This window comes from Cinclus cinclus, chromosome 6 (genome assembly GCF_963662255.1).
Source record: "Cinclus cinclus chromosome 6, bCinCin1.1, whole genome shotgun sequence".
NCBI classification, from domain to species: Eukaryota; Metazoa; Chordata; class Aves; order Passeriformes; family Cinclidae; genus Cinclus; species Cinclus cinclus.
In genome coordinates, this window is record NC_085051.1 from 28,597,876 (window position 1) to 28,615,816 (window position 17,941).

Here is a 17,941-nt window from a genome sequence, read left to right on the forward strand (position 1 = left end):
ATGAAAATAGCATCATTCTGGTTTTTTGTTTTGTTTTTTTGTTTGTTCTTGTGATGTTTCAAAGATAGTACACTTTCCATATGGTGGAAACAGAACTTTATTATAAAGTTTATCTCATCTTCAATGTGGGTTCCAAAAACAATTTGTAACCCATCCATCTCATTTGGTAGCTGGAAGGCTGGGGTTTGCAGTCAAGGCATTGGAAGGTGCAGGTGACTGAATTACTGTGGAGGCTCAAGTGTGTTTAAACTGTTCTATGTGAGTAAGTACGCATGTAGGGAACAAAAACAATAAAGAGAAGAAATACGTACTTGCTCCTCTTTTTAATTTTTTTTAGGTGGAACTTGGGGCAAAAGAACAGATTTTGCAGAGTGAGCTTAAGATGTGTATGTAGTTAGCCCTCAAAACAGGGTTTAACTAGTCTTTTTGGATAAGCTAATTTGCCAAATAAAATTTCTGCTTCCTAAGAAGCAGCACTCTCTGTTCATTTTGCATTTGCAGGGTATTTTTTAAAAAGAAATTTCAACTAGGCTCCTTTATTTCTGCATTTTTGTTAATACTAAAGTTGCAGCCTCAAACTGGAATTCTGTGTCTCAGTTTTAGCTGTCTTTGTGCAGGCACAGGAGAATGAAGACAGGAGAAAGTCTGAAGACAGAAAGGGCTGAGAGGAAGGAGAAGCAGCAGTAGCTTAAATGATTATTTTCCTTTGACTTACACAAATGTGGCCATGCAAACACCTCCCATTAAACAAACACACTAAAAATGGATAAAATAAAACTTGATAATGGGGATATTGAGCTGTCTTTGTGAGTTAAATTCCAGCTGTAGTTAATTAGGTAAAAATTATATTTCAACTATGATAGTTTGCCTTATTATAAGATGAAGGGAAAAATGTAGGGTGAAATAAAACTGTTGCTGCCTTACTTACTGGAGCTTTTATTTCCCCTTCCCATTTCCATATGGGTATTGTGAGAACACAAAGCATAACAAATAGTGTTTGCATTTAGTTCTGAATATAGTGAGGTCCATGATCACTCCTCTCTGTGAAAGCAAACTTCAAAGCCTCTCTGGCTGCCCGAACACTTTATATTTCTGCACATGTGATGGATGGGTTTGTTGTTGTAATGAAGCATGGCTGTTGTTGGAGGTTGTGGTCACAGGAGAGATGCAATCCATCTTTAATGAGGGGCAGTTCTACAGAGGCCTTGAATGCCAAGACAGAGATCGAGCACTTAATTTTTTATTTGATGTAGAGGGCCTGTACAGAGACACTATCTTGTTTTATGATTTTTTTTTTTTAAATTACCAAGAGGTGGGAGCTGTGTCTGATACAAACATTAACCATTTTAGATATTTTGGCTTAGGTCCCAAGAGTAATGAGTCTGGAGGTTGCAAATGTGTGTATTTCTATGGCCAGATCGCTGATGAGATAGGGAAATCAAACCTCTGGCCATGCACAGATGGTGTTAGACTTGCCTGTCTGGGCATCAGTCCTTAGGAGCTTGAAGTCTCACAGGCTGCATGCTAACTAGCGGAGAATGTCTGTAATCAAGGGGAACATTATGGCCTAGGGAAGTTCTTCAGAGCAATTCCCATCAATACACACAGTAGATGTGTATTTTAAGCGCCTCTGATGAGTAGGAACTCATCAAAGTTAGGAGAAAATCTGAAGGTGGATCTTCTCCTTGGCCAGGTGAATTCTCTTGCGTGTCTGCCTTCCTTTTTGTTTTCTAGAATACTTGTAGATGTTTGACATTGGTTGTGATGAGGGTTACTGAGCTCTTTTCCTTGAGCACAAGGAATAGAAACTTTTCTTCACTGAGTTAGTTGTAGTTGGAGTAGTGTGTACGAGTGATGTAGAACTCCACACATTACCAGTCTCCTTAGGCATCTATTTAGTTTTTGAGCACTAAAAATGAGATTGTTCTCTCATGGTGGATTTATTTGGTATTTTAATTAGTTTGCCTAAAGACTATGTCTGAATACTCTGTATGTGGCTGAGAAGAAGGTAAAATGCTTTCTCTAAGTGTGAAGAATGCTAATTATTTTTTCCCCCTTAGCTTCTGCTCTTAGACCTGTGGAGGACAGATGTTATTTAGCAAAGGGAGGGATGAACATCACTTCTTCTGGGTTCAGAAGAAGTTAAAACATGGAATGTGTCTGCTGTGGTTCGTTGACATATCTGTTCTTAGATACGTTCTTTCAAAAAGCATATCTGAAAGGTGGCAGGAAACATCAGCACTGTCGGTACAGAATCAAAACTAGGGAAGAGCTGTGTGCTCACCAGAAAATTGGAAATTCAGCTCATGCTTGGAGTTTAAAAACCAGGATATATTGCATACCTATCCACAGAACTCAACATTCAGGAGTATAATATGTTACACGATCCCAATTTTATCTTTCTTGTGCTCATTTCATTTATTTATGCTTTGTTTAGTTTAACATTTTTAAACTAAGCAGGTATGGATTTAAGTATCTAAGGTAATGCAAGTGCAGGGCTATAGTTAAAGATGTGCTTTCCTTTGGAGTTTAATAATTTGGCAGTTAACCTGTTTCTTTTCAGCCCAATTCTTGTGCTGTGTTCATCATCCTGGTACTGGAACAAATGGCACATAAACTCTTTCAGAGGAGAGGAAGGTTTGCACGTACCAATATTCAGTTTATTTCAGGTTAAGGTTTCTTTAATAAAATATTCTTAAAAGCAAACATTTTTGCTGTATTTTTATTTGTCTTTCAGGTTGATCCAGCTTTGAAAGAAAAATTAAAACCGAACACTGTGACACTGGAATCTGAATATGAGGTAAAATAAATTTGTTGCCTGGGGCCCATAACCTTGGCTACCCTTGATTACCCTGGCTGCTGGTGGGTCGTATCTGTCCCTAACTAAAATTAGATCAACCATCTGCCTTTGACTCACTGATGTCCAATAAAAACAAGGTTTTATGTTAAGAAAAGGTTTTTCAACACATAGTGCTTCTTTCTGAACACAGCTTTACTTTGATTTCCAGGTGTCAAGTATAGTGGTACAAATAAATTCACTACTTCTGTGGTTAACCTAGTTTATAAATGTAGAGCTGATGTTGGCCTGAGAGAGAGCGTGTGTGACTGTAAGTCAAGTACTTCTTCTGCATGAGTTTGGATGATATTTAGACCAAATTACAGAACAATGTGCATTATGTGTTTTATGCTATTTCTTGCTTCTGAAATTTACATGTATCTTTTAAACAGCTGTCATTCCTTTTACATGGTTTCAGAAAATTTTATAGAGAAATAGTTCTGTCTTCTCTCAACATTGCATTTTCTTCAAATATTACTGAGCTCTAAAATGTCTGTTTTGACTCAGTCATACTGAGTCTCATAAATTTTCAGGACTAACAAAAAGCCATGTTAGGAAAAACTGGGAAAAGCCTCCCTGTGACCAGAAACAAAGGATAAAGCTATTTAAGATTATTCCTATTTTTTTAATTAATTAAATCAAATGTCTAACTAACACTTCATCTACCTCTGTGGCCTTTATGCTGAATACAGATTTGTTTTCCTCCCATACCACATTTCTGTCACAAGCTTTTGAAGATCTTGATTGAACCCACTGCTCTCATACTTAGGTGTCCAAATGGCAGTACATGGTCTTGATAATAAAATTTTACTATTCTATTACTCTTTTGTGGTTTGTCTGAAATAAAAATAAAGCTTACCTTTTGTATTGTCATAGGCCTAATTTCACAAAATATTTGCTAGTTTTTACCCTTATTGTGAATAGTTTTGGGGTCTCTCCCACTATAAGGAATTGTGATTTCTAATGCAGGGAATAACAAGATGGAAAGTTCCAAAGGAGATGCAAAACTTACAAATCCATTAAGTTCTGATTGCCTCTGGGATATCTGTCTCTCAGTTTCCATTCAATATACTGTAAGGCTGCTCTGATTTATTTATGTGGAAGAAAAAGTAAAAAGAACCACAAACAGTAAAAAGAACCACATCTCAAATTCAGTACCTAACCTCAAAATCAACAGCTGTGTATGCAGATATACTTTACTTTTTCTTCAGAAGATGAGTAAATAGGTTAAGGATAATATTTAGATAGCCATAATTCCATTATCTTTATGGATAAATCGACAGTAATAAAATACATCTGGCATAACAATATATTGTAAGCCTTTTTTGGTAATGAGACTCTTTTCTGATGGACAGAAATGACAGAAGCAATCTTATTTTTTTCTTAATCTAAACTGTAGAAAGTTCCCAGACTGAAGTTGTTCCAAAAAAGTGCTTGGGTGTTAAAGAGGGCAGACCAGTTCAACAAAACAAATGGATCTGCATAATGAAAATAGATTTGGATTATTGTTTTGAAATCTAATATCAATATATACTTTACTATGGGCACCAACTTGCAAGTACATATTAATTTCTTGCTTCAATGAAACTTGTGAAACTATCAGCAGTCATGCACATATTTTGCAGGCTCCACACTAAATGTGTGACAATTTTAAGTCACTATTACCTCTGTATTCTGGTGGACAAAATCTCACCAATCACTCTGTTACAGCTGACATTTAGGAGAATAGTTTTCTGTAGGCCCCATCTTTTCTGGACCAGAGGGATTTGGGTGGATGTTTTTTCTCCCTTCTTTATTTTTTGACTTGTCCAAAGTACAGCTCTTAGGAACACCTTCTAATTCAATATATAGGTCACACTGAAGGATTACACTTGTAGCTGTTACTAAGTATGGTGTGGTAAGAGATCAAGGGCAGTTAAATAAAAGTTGCTGTATTGATATGTAAAGCCTTATTTTACAATATTATTAGCATTATATTTGCAGCTGTTACTGAGGATACCGTGCTAGCTCTTGTGAAGCGTGGTTGCCTGATATATGCAAATATCCTTTGGCCCTCCCCAAGACTTTTAAAAATATCTTACAATCCTTATAGAAATGTATATATTGAATACATACTGAATTCTTCTAGAATGTCATAATTTCTTTTATAAGCATATGTATATGGCCTTATGGGCATATTGCAAAAAAATAAAGACATTTCCAATATTTCAGGCATGTTAAAGTCTGCATTTTGTGTCTGATGTGGTGGTCATGGTGATGTAAAAAATTATAATCACAGACATAATTTATTGAGAGGAAATTAACATAAAGACATTTTTAACCTTCTAATTTACTAAACTGTATCTTCTCAAACTATAAAAAAATTTATTTCATGCAGGAATGTTTCTCATCAAGATACTATTTTGAGGAAGGAAGAATTTACATGTGTAATTCATACTGCATTTCTTGTGTCTCAGATCTGTTAATAATGACATTTATCTTGTGCCTTGGGATATGCCAGAGGAGAAAGCTACCTTTGCATGCACTGTCCATTGTTTATGCATTCCTCTTACACACTTTTGTGTCCTCATGACCAATTAGTCCTTGCTGCTCCCCTTTGCCTAATAAATCACAGCTCTGTCCACTAGTGATGCTGCTACTAATGTGAATGTAGTTCTGCTGCTGAGCTGGGCCTTGTAGAACACACTGTAAAAAATGTCAAGTGTTTGACCTGTGACAAAAGCCTAGAGTATTTTATTTGAAAGAACAAAAACACTTTCTGAAAAAGGGAGATGAAAAACTTGATTAATATGATGAGTGAAAACCATTCCTGTGGTTGTTTAACAATCATAGTACATTCCTCTTCATGTGTTTAATGCAATCTCAAAATAGCATTTCTTATTCTAGCAGTTGGTTTCTGTACTTCTGTGAAATTAATGGTCTTATAAACACTAAAAAATCTGACCTCAGTTGCATCAGACCCCAAAATATAGAATTGTTGTTAAAAGCTTCCTTAAGAATTTACTAACATTTTGCCATGGAAAAAATAATTTAAGTGTAAATCAAGTATGTGATATTCAGTGGGAATCAATGGCAATTGAAAGTAGAGGAAAAAATATCCCAATAAATAAAAAGATGAAGGATTGCTATGGAAACAGTAAATGAGTTAGTTATAAAGTAAGGAAGACTGATAAAAGATGCTAAGGGCATTCAGAGCTGTCTGATAAGTAATCTGACAAGGATGGGGGTAAGAGCATGGTGTTGCAGCAAACCAAAAATAAAATAATGAGGATGTAAAATAATGAGTAACCATGTTGGCAAAGTAGCAACATTCAAAATATATACCTGTTTTTTTTAGAGAAAAAAGTCCTTTGTATTTAAATCAGATGTGCTTCCAAGCCCCTTAATAATCAAACAAGATATTTTTTAATGCCTACTAGACTATGATGGTTTATAGCTATGTTCTAAGAATGGGCTTGGAAGATTTCAGCAGCTGCTGAAAATTTCAATTTGGGAATGATGGTTCTCTGGGAATCATTACTCAGCAGGAAGGTGATACTAAATTCTGGTTCTCCTTTAGGTATATGGGTTTTGAACAGGGCTTTAAGAACAGATTAGGTTGAAGAACAGGTTGACTGCACTTAGGGCTTTAAAAAATTCCTTAAAAGAAACTTAAATATATAAATAATATTACAGGTAGTGAGAAGAAGGATCCTTTCATATAAGTACTTTCATAGGAAGAAAGTGATAGTGATTGAACATTTTTTATTGCAGAAAATATAGTAAAATTATAAGTAAGATCTGTTCTTAATAGCTGGGTATATAATTTGAACACAACAGCAAGATAAATTAGTCTTTTGTGTTTCAGAATATCAAAACTGTAAAACTTTAAATTTTTCTTCAACTGGTTGCAAGGATGGCATAATTGACATAATAGGCTGGTCTGCAAATGGTCAGGCTAGAGAATGCTGCTTTCTTGACTTAGAGTATGAATGTTGAGCAGGTTTTGTTCCTTATAATTTGATAAATCACAAAAAGTCAACATCAGCTCTGGACAGAATTTTTTAATTGTCCTGAGAATTACATGGAGAGACTTGTAATTACACTATTAAAATGTATATTGGGGACAGTTCAAAAATTTAAAGTAGGTATATGGAGAAGTGTTTTGGGAATATAACCTATATATTTACTGTCTTAGAAGAACAATTTGAATAAGCTCTTTTGAAAAAGACTTAGGCCACTTATTGCTAATTTGACGTAACTTCAGAGATTGTGGTTCCAGCAGAATGGATGAACTGGATTTTTTTTTCAGAGTGATAGTGTAGTAATGCAGTAATTGCATCTAAGTGTGTGGATATCAGGAATGCTCTAGAAGCAAATTCCTGGATGCCAGCTGTTGAAATCTGCAAGTATCTTGTTGTCATTATCAGTACCAAAGGATTACTGATTTTGTTGCTGCTCAGGAATTAACAGATTAGTGTACTGAATTGATTTGCTTCAGTGTCTGTGAAGATACTGGTGGCTAAATGCTTTGAGCTGTTTGAGAGCTTACAAAGATGTTGGGAAAATATCCCTCTTTAGTGACTGTTATGACAGTAAATAGGTTGAGATAAAAAGAGGTTGAGATACTTTTCTTCTCCTTTTAATCACTCTGTTCCTTCCTTGTGCTCTTCTTTCTTGGTGCATTGTCCAGCCTAGCCTAGATTCTGATTGCCCTCTAGGTTGTGTCTAGGACAAGCTGAGTTTCTTGCAGTTCATTTTATTCATATATGAAATGTTCTTTTAGGCTTTTATTTCATTGTGAGTCTTCAACACAGTGTTTTGTAGAGAAGTACAAAGTCGTGTTACTTTATCATCAATTGAAACTGCCATGGGAAAGAATTTTAGTTCAAATAGTTTGTGTTAGGCATTTTATTCTGAGTGGATGTACCGTCCACATGGTTTGGCCTTTTCACAACCTATAGTTTTGACCTTTTGTTCTTGACATCTCCGTAGTTTCCTGTACTATATTCAATGTATTCAAACTATAAACTGTGTTCACAGTTTTTCATAGAGAAACACAAGAAGGTGGGGTTTGATCACGGGTATGGCACAGGAAGATTTGTGGTGGAAAAGCCTCTTGCAAGAAGAAAGCCTCCAGGGTAAAGTTCATAGGGTATCACTTTTTACTGGTGTTATTCCTGGAATGCATCTGTATTTATAGTCCTGTAAATTCTTTCCTGGTCATCTCTTAGCACAGGATTTTTCCTTAACTGAGAGCTGTTTCTTTCATATGTGTTGCATTTGCACTTTCCTTATCCAATAAGAAGACATTGATGTCTCGTAGATGGAAAACAAGGTGAGTGATTATCAGTCAGACAGCAAACATGGTTGAGACTATTACAAATAATCTCATCCATCACTCTTTCTCCTCTCTCCAAAACAGAATCCTTAGTACCAACTTGAATTTCATGTGTGTTTTCTTGATTTTTAATGCCACGTGAACTCTTACCATGCTAGGGCCAACACTGTGTGTTGTCTCAGTTACAAAAACCCCAAAAGTTTGAGTAGGGGAACTTGTATGCACACATAATGGCTGAATTCTTTCATTTATTGTGTTCAGGAATGCTGCTACCTTCTGCCAGGCAGCCAGTATGAGGAACTTGTGCAGCTGGCTAGGTGAAAATGTTAAACATTCTGCCTTGCTAGTGGGGAATTGTTGGATCTTTGGTACAAAATATGAAGTAACTTTAGTGTAGTGTGTGGGAATTTAGCTACACAGCTGAGGCCATGTATGTTTCTCTCATTGTCTCCTTCTGAAGATGATGCAGCAAAACAGGTAATTTTGAAATAAGTTCTTGTCTCAGCAACCAGGCAAAGTGGCTTTTTGCAAGAAAATCCTCCTGTTTGTTTTTCTTAGATTTTTGTCTCTGTTTTTGGCCAACTTCAAAAACACTATCTGGAATATTTTTATGATTGTCAGTGTACTTCCAGATGATGTCCACATGTACAGTCAAATCTAAATGTGAAATGCTTTAAAAAATATTATACAAATCTTGCATGTTCTTTGCTTCTCAAATTATTGTTACCCATCATTATTAAATGTTCAAACTATACTATAAAAATATACTCTGCTTTATTAAGTTACTGACAGAGAATGGGTTACTGCTTGTCCTAACAGGCCTACTGATGAAAAAGGAAAAAATGATACACAAGATTCTGGTGGAGGCTTACCATAGAGTTTGAACACTTCTTAGCTAAATAATGAAATTTCTAAAAATTGAATGGAGAAGTTCCCAAGTTTAGCTCCTGACTTCTTTGTGTGTCTGGTAAAACTTGGTATTTGCCCAGGTATAGCTGGGAGGCATCACTGAGAAGTTTAAAGGCTGAGGAAAATGGTATTGATAATTCCATATGTAATAATCCATCTTGTTCATTAGCATCTTCCCCTCAAGTTATTGGAGAACCAGTGTCCCCCTGTGCCATCTTACAGTTCCAACATAAAAATAGTCTTTTAAGCACAATGCAGTTCAAAATCAATATACCTTCCAGATCTAGAAAGACCCCGGACCTTACCTTCTAAAACTTCATCTTCATGCTTGTAAAAATTTTAAAAATGCCTTGATCTTTCTAAGACAGAAGTATTTCTGATTTGATTTGATTTGAAGACCATGTTAGTTATGACAGAATGAAAGGTAGAGTTATTCACATATTATTTGTGAACTGTACATTCAGCAGTATAGCTGAGAAGCAGCTTTACTGTTACTGGCAGTACAGTGCAGGAATAATCCTTCTATTACTGTCCTCATCAATTAGAAAGGGGATGTTAGCCACAGAGAAGAAACAGGAGGATTTTTTTCCCTATGAGAAATTGCCCAGCAGCACAAATCAAACAGTAGCAATGGATGTTACTGAAAAACTATTTATGGCTGAAAGATTTGAAATTGCCCTGTTAATATTTTGCCCAAATCATAGTTTCTCAACAGAGAAAAGCATTCTGTTTCAGCATATAAATTGATAAGCAAGTTCTGGAAGAGAGGTGAACGGATTATCAGCGGGGAAGTGTAGATGAGAAGCAGAAGAACTACACTGTGTGAATGTTACCTGAACCAACTGAGACCAGGGTTAAGGGGGGGAGCATGTGAGAGGCAAGAGATTGAACCCACCAGTTCAGAAGGGTCAACTGCTTGATAAGGTTGACTGCTAATTTAAGGAGTGTGGTTACTTAATGGCCTGGATTTAAATTTTAATTTGCCAGTGTTGTTGTAATCCTCCTCTAGGTGTTTCTTTTCTTATGTCCACACATTTATGTTAGTAGTTTCATGGTGGTAACTGATCATTTCTTGTTGTGGTAATCTCTTAGCCTTTTGCTGTAGTATTGATTGCAACTTTTCCCTCTCACATAAGAAACCTTGTTTTTCATATCTCTTCAGAAGGAAAAACACCGTGTGTGACTCATGGGTCTCGTATTTTTCTATCCTGGTATACCTCATCCTTTTTTTTATTAGAGTATCTTTTTATCTTTATTAGAAGGACAGATTGTGCCAGATTTTATATACAGAAGGTAAAATTTGTCCACACTTCCAAGTATCCATAATTTTAGGAAATTGTTTGAAATGGACTGTTTCTGTGGTGTCAGGAGGGCTTTCTGGGCTCCAGATAAGGACCTGCTGCAGAAATCTGTATGTTCTTAGCAGCAGCAGAACTCTCATTTTTTGGTCTTGTCTCCTGCACTATTAAAGATCATACATCCCCTTCAGTCAAGTTTACCTTTATTTAGTTGAAGAAGATGCTGCAAACATCCCAAAAGCCTGTCCCTGGCTGTTCGTATTTTAGACACTTGTGCTGCAGTAACTAGGACAACTATCCCTTTACAAGGTTTAGTATGATAGAAACTTAGCAAGACCAAACAGTCATATTTGGGAAGTTCCTTGGTCCTGTTGACTTGGTAGTCTCCCAAGTAGTGAATTTAGGGATTAATCTTAGTAAGCAGCAGTTCTTCTTCTGGGGCAAAATAACCATAGGTTGATAAAACTTTCCATACAAGATGAATTAAAACTATCCTAAATGTACTTAAATGCTTAATTAAAAGTGGAATTTGCTGCATATGAGATGTTTGATCTTGAAGTTGTACTACTGCACTCATGCTATTATTTATGTTGGACTTTTCTGAGTTTCGTTTTTGCTTAGGAAAAGAAGATATACTGAAAGTAAATGACCCACACACACATTCTCTTGACTTTATGATAAAGCTTGTGAATCTTTTGGACTGAGAAGTCCATCTTGGGTAATCTGCAGATGTCATGCATAAATGGCACTGGATTATCCTCTGAGATTTAATGTAGTTTTTAAAGATATTCTGAATTGTAAATTAGGAGAAAATCTTGTCAAGGCCTAATTCCTGATGGAGGTCTGGTTTATGTTATTTTCTCTTATGTTAAAAATTCAAAGCTGTGTAATCATGTAGTTTTAACTGAGTGATATAATTGTTTAGGTTACTGAGCACTTTTTATCGCTGGAACACCTTCACATAAAACTATGAGAGTACTCTGTGAACATTTAATTAAACTCTGTGGCACCTCTGAGGTGGAGGCAAGGTCTGTTGGCATGCTTTGCACGGGGAAAAGGTTGCACAGGCAAACTGGTGGTGCAGTTCCTCAGTACACATCTTCTGTGACATAGTCACTCAAAGATGTTTCTCTTTGCTCTCCACCCAATGTTTCCTTCATCCAGTTCAAGTGTTTCCATAGTCCTATGCTTATATAGGATTTGTTCATAAGCAGTATGAATTTATTTTCCTAAACTATTTTGTTTTTTTCTGGTTGGAGCACAGCCCCACATTGTTGAATTGGCATAATTAAAGGGAAAATAATGCATGGGGAAAGAGTCTCTTAAAGCAGTTCACCATGGGTTAATTGATTGTGCCATAGATGAATGCTATTGGATCCCACCGAATTAAGCAAAAAAGCCTCTATTGGTTTTTGCCAGTCTTCAGCAAAGCCAAAAGCAGAAGCAGTTCTCTGCATGCTTACATGCCAGTCCCTCCTCACCTCCTGCAATTCTTCCCTTAATGAGCAAAAAACAGTCTTAATCTGGCCATAGTTTGCTGCTTACTAACTTGCTTGTTTACTAATCTCAGAAAAACTAAACATTCTCTAAGTGGAAAAAAATTACTTCTTTTTAAACTGAGGATTCAATCACTAATCATGGGCTATTAAATCCCAGATTATTAAATCACTAATTGCAGATATTAAATTATGTCACTTCCTAGGCAGAGTAAGTAACACCCAGTTTATATTAAGAAAATAAGATGGCAAAAAGATGGCTCTGGGAAAGAGTTATTAAAAAAACCCACTAAAGCTGTATCAGGGCAGTGACGAAGTTCAGATTTTCAGTCATGCACAAGACAGCAGATTCAGTGTTAGCTGTAATTCTGTACCTCTTCATCAGTATATCATTCTAGAGCTCCTCAATACACCTTTTGTCTCTTGAAGCTTTTTTCACACCTTTAAAAAACAGACTGTTCAATTGGTTTAATTCTTTCACTGCCTCTTAAAGCCATGAGGACATTTTTCCCTGGATCATCTTTTGTCTGCAAATGGATTTCCTTACTATGATGATGGGAAATAATCGTGTCTCTATATCAGAGCCATTTCTTTCTGTGATGTTCATCACAGAATTTATTTCATCAAGCTGTAAACAGGATTCTCTTATCCCTCCTTTCACATGTGAGAAACTGAGACTAAATCCAAACATTTTTTGTGAGCAGCCACCTTGAATTCATTCAGCCTGAACAATAACAATTCTAAATGAATTTCTGCAGACTTCAGTTTGTGTATTATGGCATTAAGACTATCCTGCAAGAATAGAATTCAAACTCTTTTAAAATTTTTATTTTATTTTAAGGCTGTCAGAGGCTTAGAACTTCTACTTAAGTCAGGCATTTGAACCAGCAATTAAGAAGTAAAGGTCTTTTTATGTCCTTTTTGGTACCATTGCAGCAATCAAGCTGTTTAACAAGTCTTAAAAGTCAAGTGTGGCAAACAGTTGAACATACTTTCCTTTTTCACTGTGCCTGTCTGAATAACTGCATTTTTTTCCTTGAATTTACAGCTTCTGTCAGTCCTGCACTCTTAAGAGGCAGTTCAGCTGATTTAGGGAGTGAATCAGCAGATTTAATGGACTATACTGATCTTACTTTAAACAGCTAATTTTTAATATCCTTTGGGCTATTTGAGACAAGCAGGAAAAGTGCTGCTGATCTGATCTGATTACATTTCATTGTCGTCTCCAATGACTGAGTGTTTAGTACATTTGAATTGGGAGAACTCTTTTGGTTTTTAGCCTTCCAGTTAATATGAATTTCAGTTTAGTAGAAGCTGGAAGTAGTTTAACATGTGATGTCTTCATAAAGTTAGGTAGACAGAGTCCAAGTGACGAAAATGAAAAAAAAGAAATAAGAAATTAAGAAGGCCTAGCTAGATAGAATGAAAGATGTTGACTTCAGCTTCATCTGAGAGCTAAACTACCTGCTTGCCTGAATTCTCACTGTACAGCTCAGGCAATCTGTAGGAGCTGTGTAACTTTGCAGCTTGTGTTGCACCTGATTAAGAGGGCTGTCAATCTGATCTTACTCTCATCACTAAGATGAATTTAAGATGTAGCTATGTGCATGTCATTAGCCTACATCTAATGTAGCTATTTATTCTAGGCTGATTCTGCTGTAAGAATTTTCATGTCAGTGACCAAGCAGAAAGGGTTGGGTTTTACTCAGTTGTGTGTGAGGTGCAGTCCTGGTTTAACCCCAGCAGCCAAGCCCCACAAAGCCACTCACTCGCTCCCCCATGATGGGATGGGGGAGAGATTTGGAAGGGTAAAAGTGAGGAAATTCATAGATTGAGATAAAGACAGATTAAAGCATAAGCTAAATCATAAAGTGCTGATGTAAGCAAAGCAAAACCAGGGATTCATTTACCAATTCCCATGGGCAGGGCTGCATCACATCTAAAGGTTGCTTTGAATGACAGACTCCATCTCTCTGAATGTCCCCCTGTTCCTCCTTCTTCCTCCAGCTTTCCATGCTGAGCACTGTGCTTTATGGTGTAGGATATCCCTGTGGTCAGTTGGGGTCATTTGCCCCAGCTGTGTGTCCTCCTGTGCACCCTCAGCTCACTGATAGGTGGGGTCGAGTGAGAAGCAGAGACAGCCTTGGCACTGTGTGAGCACTGCTCAGCTCTAATGAAAACATCCCTGTGTTACCAACACTGTTTTCAACAAAAATCTAAAACATATCCCTATACTTGCTACTGTAAAAAAAATTAACTCTACTCCATCCAGAACCAGCACAGATATATGTGAAAATAGCTACTTAATAGGAAAGCATTGCAGAACAGATTTTCACATCCCCTTTCAGTGGTGATATTCCTTCTCATGCTTATCCACATGCAGCAGGAGTGCTCTGTTATTCCAAAATTGGATAGCATCAGTTCAGAAAGTTGGTATGTTGAATCATTCTGTCTTCTGATGACTGGTAACTATCCCATAAACTAAATTTTTGAAGATACTGTCCCATGGTAGTAAGGAAGGTGCTTTCTTCTCAAATTACAGTAAGATACTGTAAAGTGTTTATACATGACACAAAATGTTAATGATCTTCCTATGTATGCATTAGAACCTTTATTTCTTTATATTTTAATTGATCAATAGATCTTATTTGTCATCTCAGGCAATGCCATTCAATGCACATACCCCTTGATTTTTTTATTCTATCAGTGTATCCCAGTGTGTTTTCTAGGTATCATTATGATTTCTATTGGAAACTGCCAAGCTACTTTCTGGTACTGGTTTGTTTGGTACTGCAGTTTTGAAATGCTTCCTGTTTTTGACAAACCTCCTCTCTGTAAAGCCTCTGTGAAGTCTCAGGGACAAATTAATACGAACTTTTTTGTAAAGACCTTCAATACACTTCTCTTTTGATAGACTTCTTTATGTAGCCTATCTTTAGATACCATAAGTTTTGTTGTACTTATTTTAAAAGTTGATTAATGTTCAGGTTTCGGGAGTCAAACAGTTTTGGAATAGTTGAATCCTCACAGGTGTGTGATACCTTTATGCTGAATTAAATTAGCATGCATCCCTTCTGTAAAATCACAAGGTTATTTTAAGTGTAGTTTCCTTAAAGCTTCCATTTGAATCAGATGTTAAATTCCGAATTTGCTGTCAGAGAGGAAAGTCACTGTTGTGTGGGATGATGAGTACCTTTGCTCCTTCTCTCTCCTTCCATGTCAGCTCAGATCCCTTCTGGTTGAAATGAAGTACCAGCTAAGCATAAGATGTATAAAGTAGTAAAGATAATTCTTCAGAAAGGCCTATGCCAACTCTACTGTACAAAAAACTCAGTTGCTCCTACCTTGTGAAAGTCTGCTGTGTTTGTGCATGTGTTCTCATATATCTTCTGTAGAGTGTTGCCTAATTTCTTTTGATATCTGACTAACCTCATCGCAATTTCCTCAATTCTAGAAGTGTCAGAAAACTTTTACATAACATGAACTAATAGCATCAGGACTATTCTGTTATAGCTGTTGAATTTTTCTGCAATTTTTATTCAAGTCGTTGGGTGTTTGCCACTTTTTATAATGATTGATAATAGACAAATTAGGCTACAGGCTCAGGGCAGGATTAAGTATTTTCTGCTGTATTTTTGCAGCATTTGCTGAGATGAGGCCTTGATCACAGGTCAGGTTTAAGTCCCACTGCAGAATGTATCATTCATTACTGGAATGCAGTGTTGCCCTGTTCAGTAGTGTCTAGGACAGTGCTGATTCTGGCAGTGGTGCAGACCCTCTCCTCAGTCTCCTCATCATGTGCAATGTTCTGTTCCACAGTTGGCATGTGAGACTTGAAGTCTGTGTCTTGGGAAGGGACAGTATGCTTCTGCCACTAGGACTGTGAAAGTTCAATATGTGTTTGTGTTCACTTTGACTACAGCACATGGTATGTGAGGTCATAAGGGCACCTGTTCTTCATTTTTGTTGCCCCTGAGTTGTTGGTAGTTCTGAGGGGGATGAAAGGAGTAGGCAAGAAGGTAATTAAATCTAGTTTTTCACTACCTGACAGTTCAGTCAGCATATCTCATGTATGACTTAGTAAGAGGCCTGTCTGTGGTGGCTGGGTGCCATGGGAAACTAGTCAGCAGAAAGCATTGCATTCCTCTTTCAAGTTAAAACCACATGGATTGAAGGGGTTTGCACCATTGCTGTCTCTCTTTGTGCTAGATAATGAATCTTTTCCAGCATGCTTTGTATTTTTGTTGACAAGATTCTTCAGCTCACTAATTACTAATCCTTCTGTTTGAGCTATACCATTGCTTGTCATTCCTACTACTTCAGTGCTTGGCAGTCTTGCAGTTGAAGAGCGGATCTGGAAAACAAGGTGAGAGGAGAAGAAGTGAATACAGGGTGGTATCTTTGGTCTTGCTCAGATGCTGCAGTGCTTCCTGTCCTTAAACATTACTTACCTGCTGATAAGCAGATACAGTAATGCCTGTCTTAGTAATTTATTTAACTATATGGATAACTACTAGTTTTTTTTCTTCTTGTTGAACTTCTCCTGCAGGGTAAGTGAAAGTTCATCAACCCAATGGTGATACGGAGTTTCTGTTGAAAAAAGAAATCAAATTGGAATCACATTTACTTTCAATCATGGATCTATCATGATGACTCTGTTATTTTTGCTGTTTGTCTGCAGAAGCTGGAAAAATCTAACCTGGATAACTGGGAGAACATCAGAGGACCCAGTCTGTGGGAGGATTCCAGGACAGTTCAGAAACAACGGCGGGAGGCTCTTCGTCTCAAGACAGAGTGACTGAGCAAGCCATCTCTGGTGCCTCTGGAAAAAAAAATGTCTCAGGCTGGACTGTCTTAATCTTTAATCCAGTGTCGGGAACAGACATGGGAGCATTTGCACTGAACAATTCAGCTGGTGTATATATAAGTAACTGTGAGATCAGTCCAAAAGGCACTGTATTATATGATGCTCGTTGTTTGCATCCAATTTGTGTAGTGTACCACAGGCTATGTATGCAAATTTTCAATTAAAAAAAGCTGATTATTGTACTGAGAATATCCCATTGTTTTTTCAGTCTCTAACATTCAAAGCTGCTTCAGCAAGGAATAAGATTTCAAGAGTCACTTGTCAGTACCAGAAGTTGTCATCCTAATGAGAACAACAGTGCTGTCATCTAGATGTGTATGACCAGATAAGTGCTGCTTCAGGGAGCCCCTGCATGACTTCAGGCTCTTTAGCTTGGAAGGGACTCCACAGGCATATGAGCTGTTCAGAACAACGCGTCCAATTTTGGCTAAATAATACTCTGGTGTTTCATTTCCAGGGACTGCATAAAGTTATATATTTAGTGTCAGCTGATAATTGGTCAAATAACATTTGTTTAGCAGTGGTTAAATTTCTGTGACTAGTTTATCGATACCTTCATGCAGGCTGGACCTCTGCACTGTAACCTCTCTGTTTATACTGGAAGATCTCTTCCTTGCAAAGAGCTGTGCTGCTTCTCTGTGAGTAAATATTGTAGCAGAATCTTCTTGAACCACTACATAGAGGCAAAGCTCATCTTACATGTATTACTACCTGTATATGTGTGCATGTGCATAGAAATTTTTTATGTTCCAATCAACTCTTCTGAAATGCTTGTCTTTTTATATTTGTCTTTGTGTACTAAATATTTGCTGTTAGAGGATGTTGTGCTAACATTCAGGAACCCTTCTTCTGAGAGAGTTCAATGAAGAAGCATCTACTCAGTTTTTCAAATGAAATTATGCTTTTTGATAAGGTGTTGCAACAGACTTGTGAAACTCCTCATCAGAGGAATGGAACAGTAGAGCATACATTAACAGGAGATTCTTGTTTCAAAACTCTCAGTGATGCCTATATGTAAATAATTTTGGGATTGTCTTTGGAAAAGGTGTGACCTTACACCTCTCTGCAGGATGTGTCAAATGTAATCTGAATGTTCTTTGGACACTTTTTTAGGGTAGCCTCCTTGCCCTCATGTAAATCATCTCTCAGCACTTCATTTTCTTTCAACTTTCAGTGGTGAGGCCCAGTCTTTCACTCAGGAGGAAGAATTAACAT

At 37.0% G+C, this 17,941-nt stretch overlaps 1 protein-coding gene across 1 annotated transcript in view; it reads left to right on the top strand.

Moving 5' to 3' along the window:
• Positions 1–16,917, top strand: part of LOC134044937 (cytochrome c oxidase assembly protein COX16 homolog, mitochondrial) — a 44,797-nt gene extending 27,880 nt beyond the window's left edge. Inside the window, exons 3-4 of the mRNA XM_062494462.1 lie at positions 2,738–2,800; positions 16,541–16,917. Coding sequence (XP_062350446.1) covers positions 2,738–2,800; positions 16,541–16,657 — 180 coding nt within the window. The 3' untranslated portion in view covers positions 16,658–16,917. The remainder of the gene's footprint in view (positions 1–2,737; positions 2,801–16,540) is intronic.
• The last annotated feature ends 1,024 nt before the right edge of the window (positions 16,918–17,941 follow it).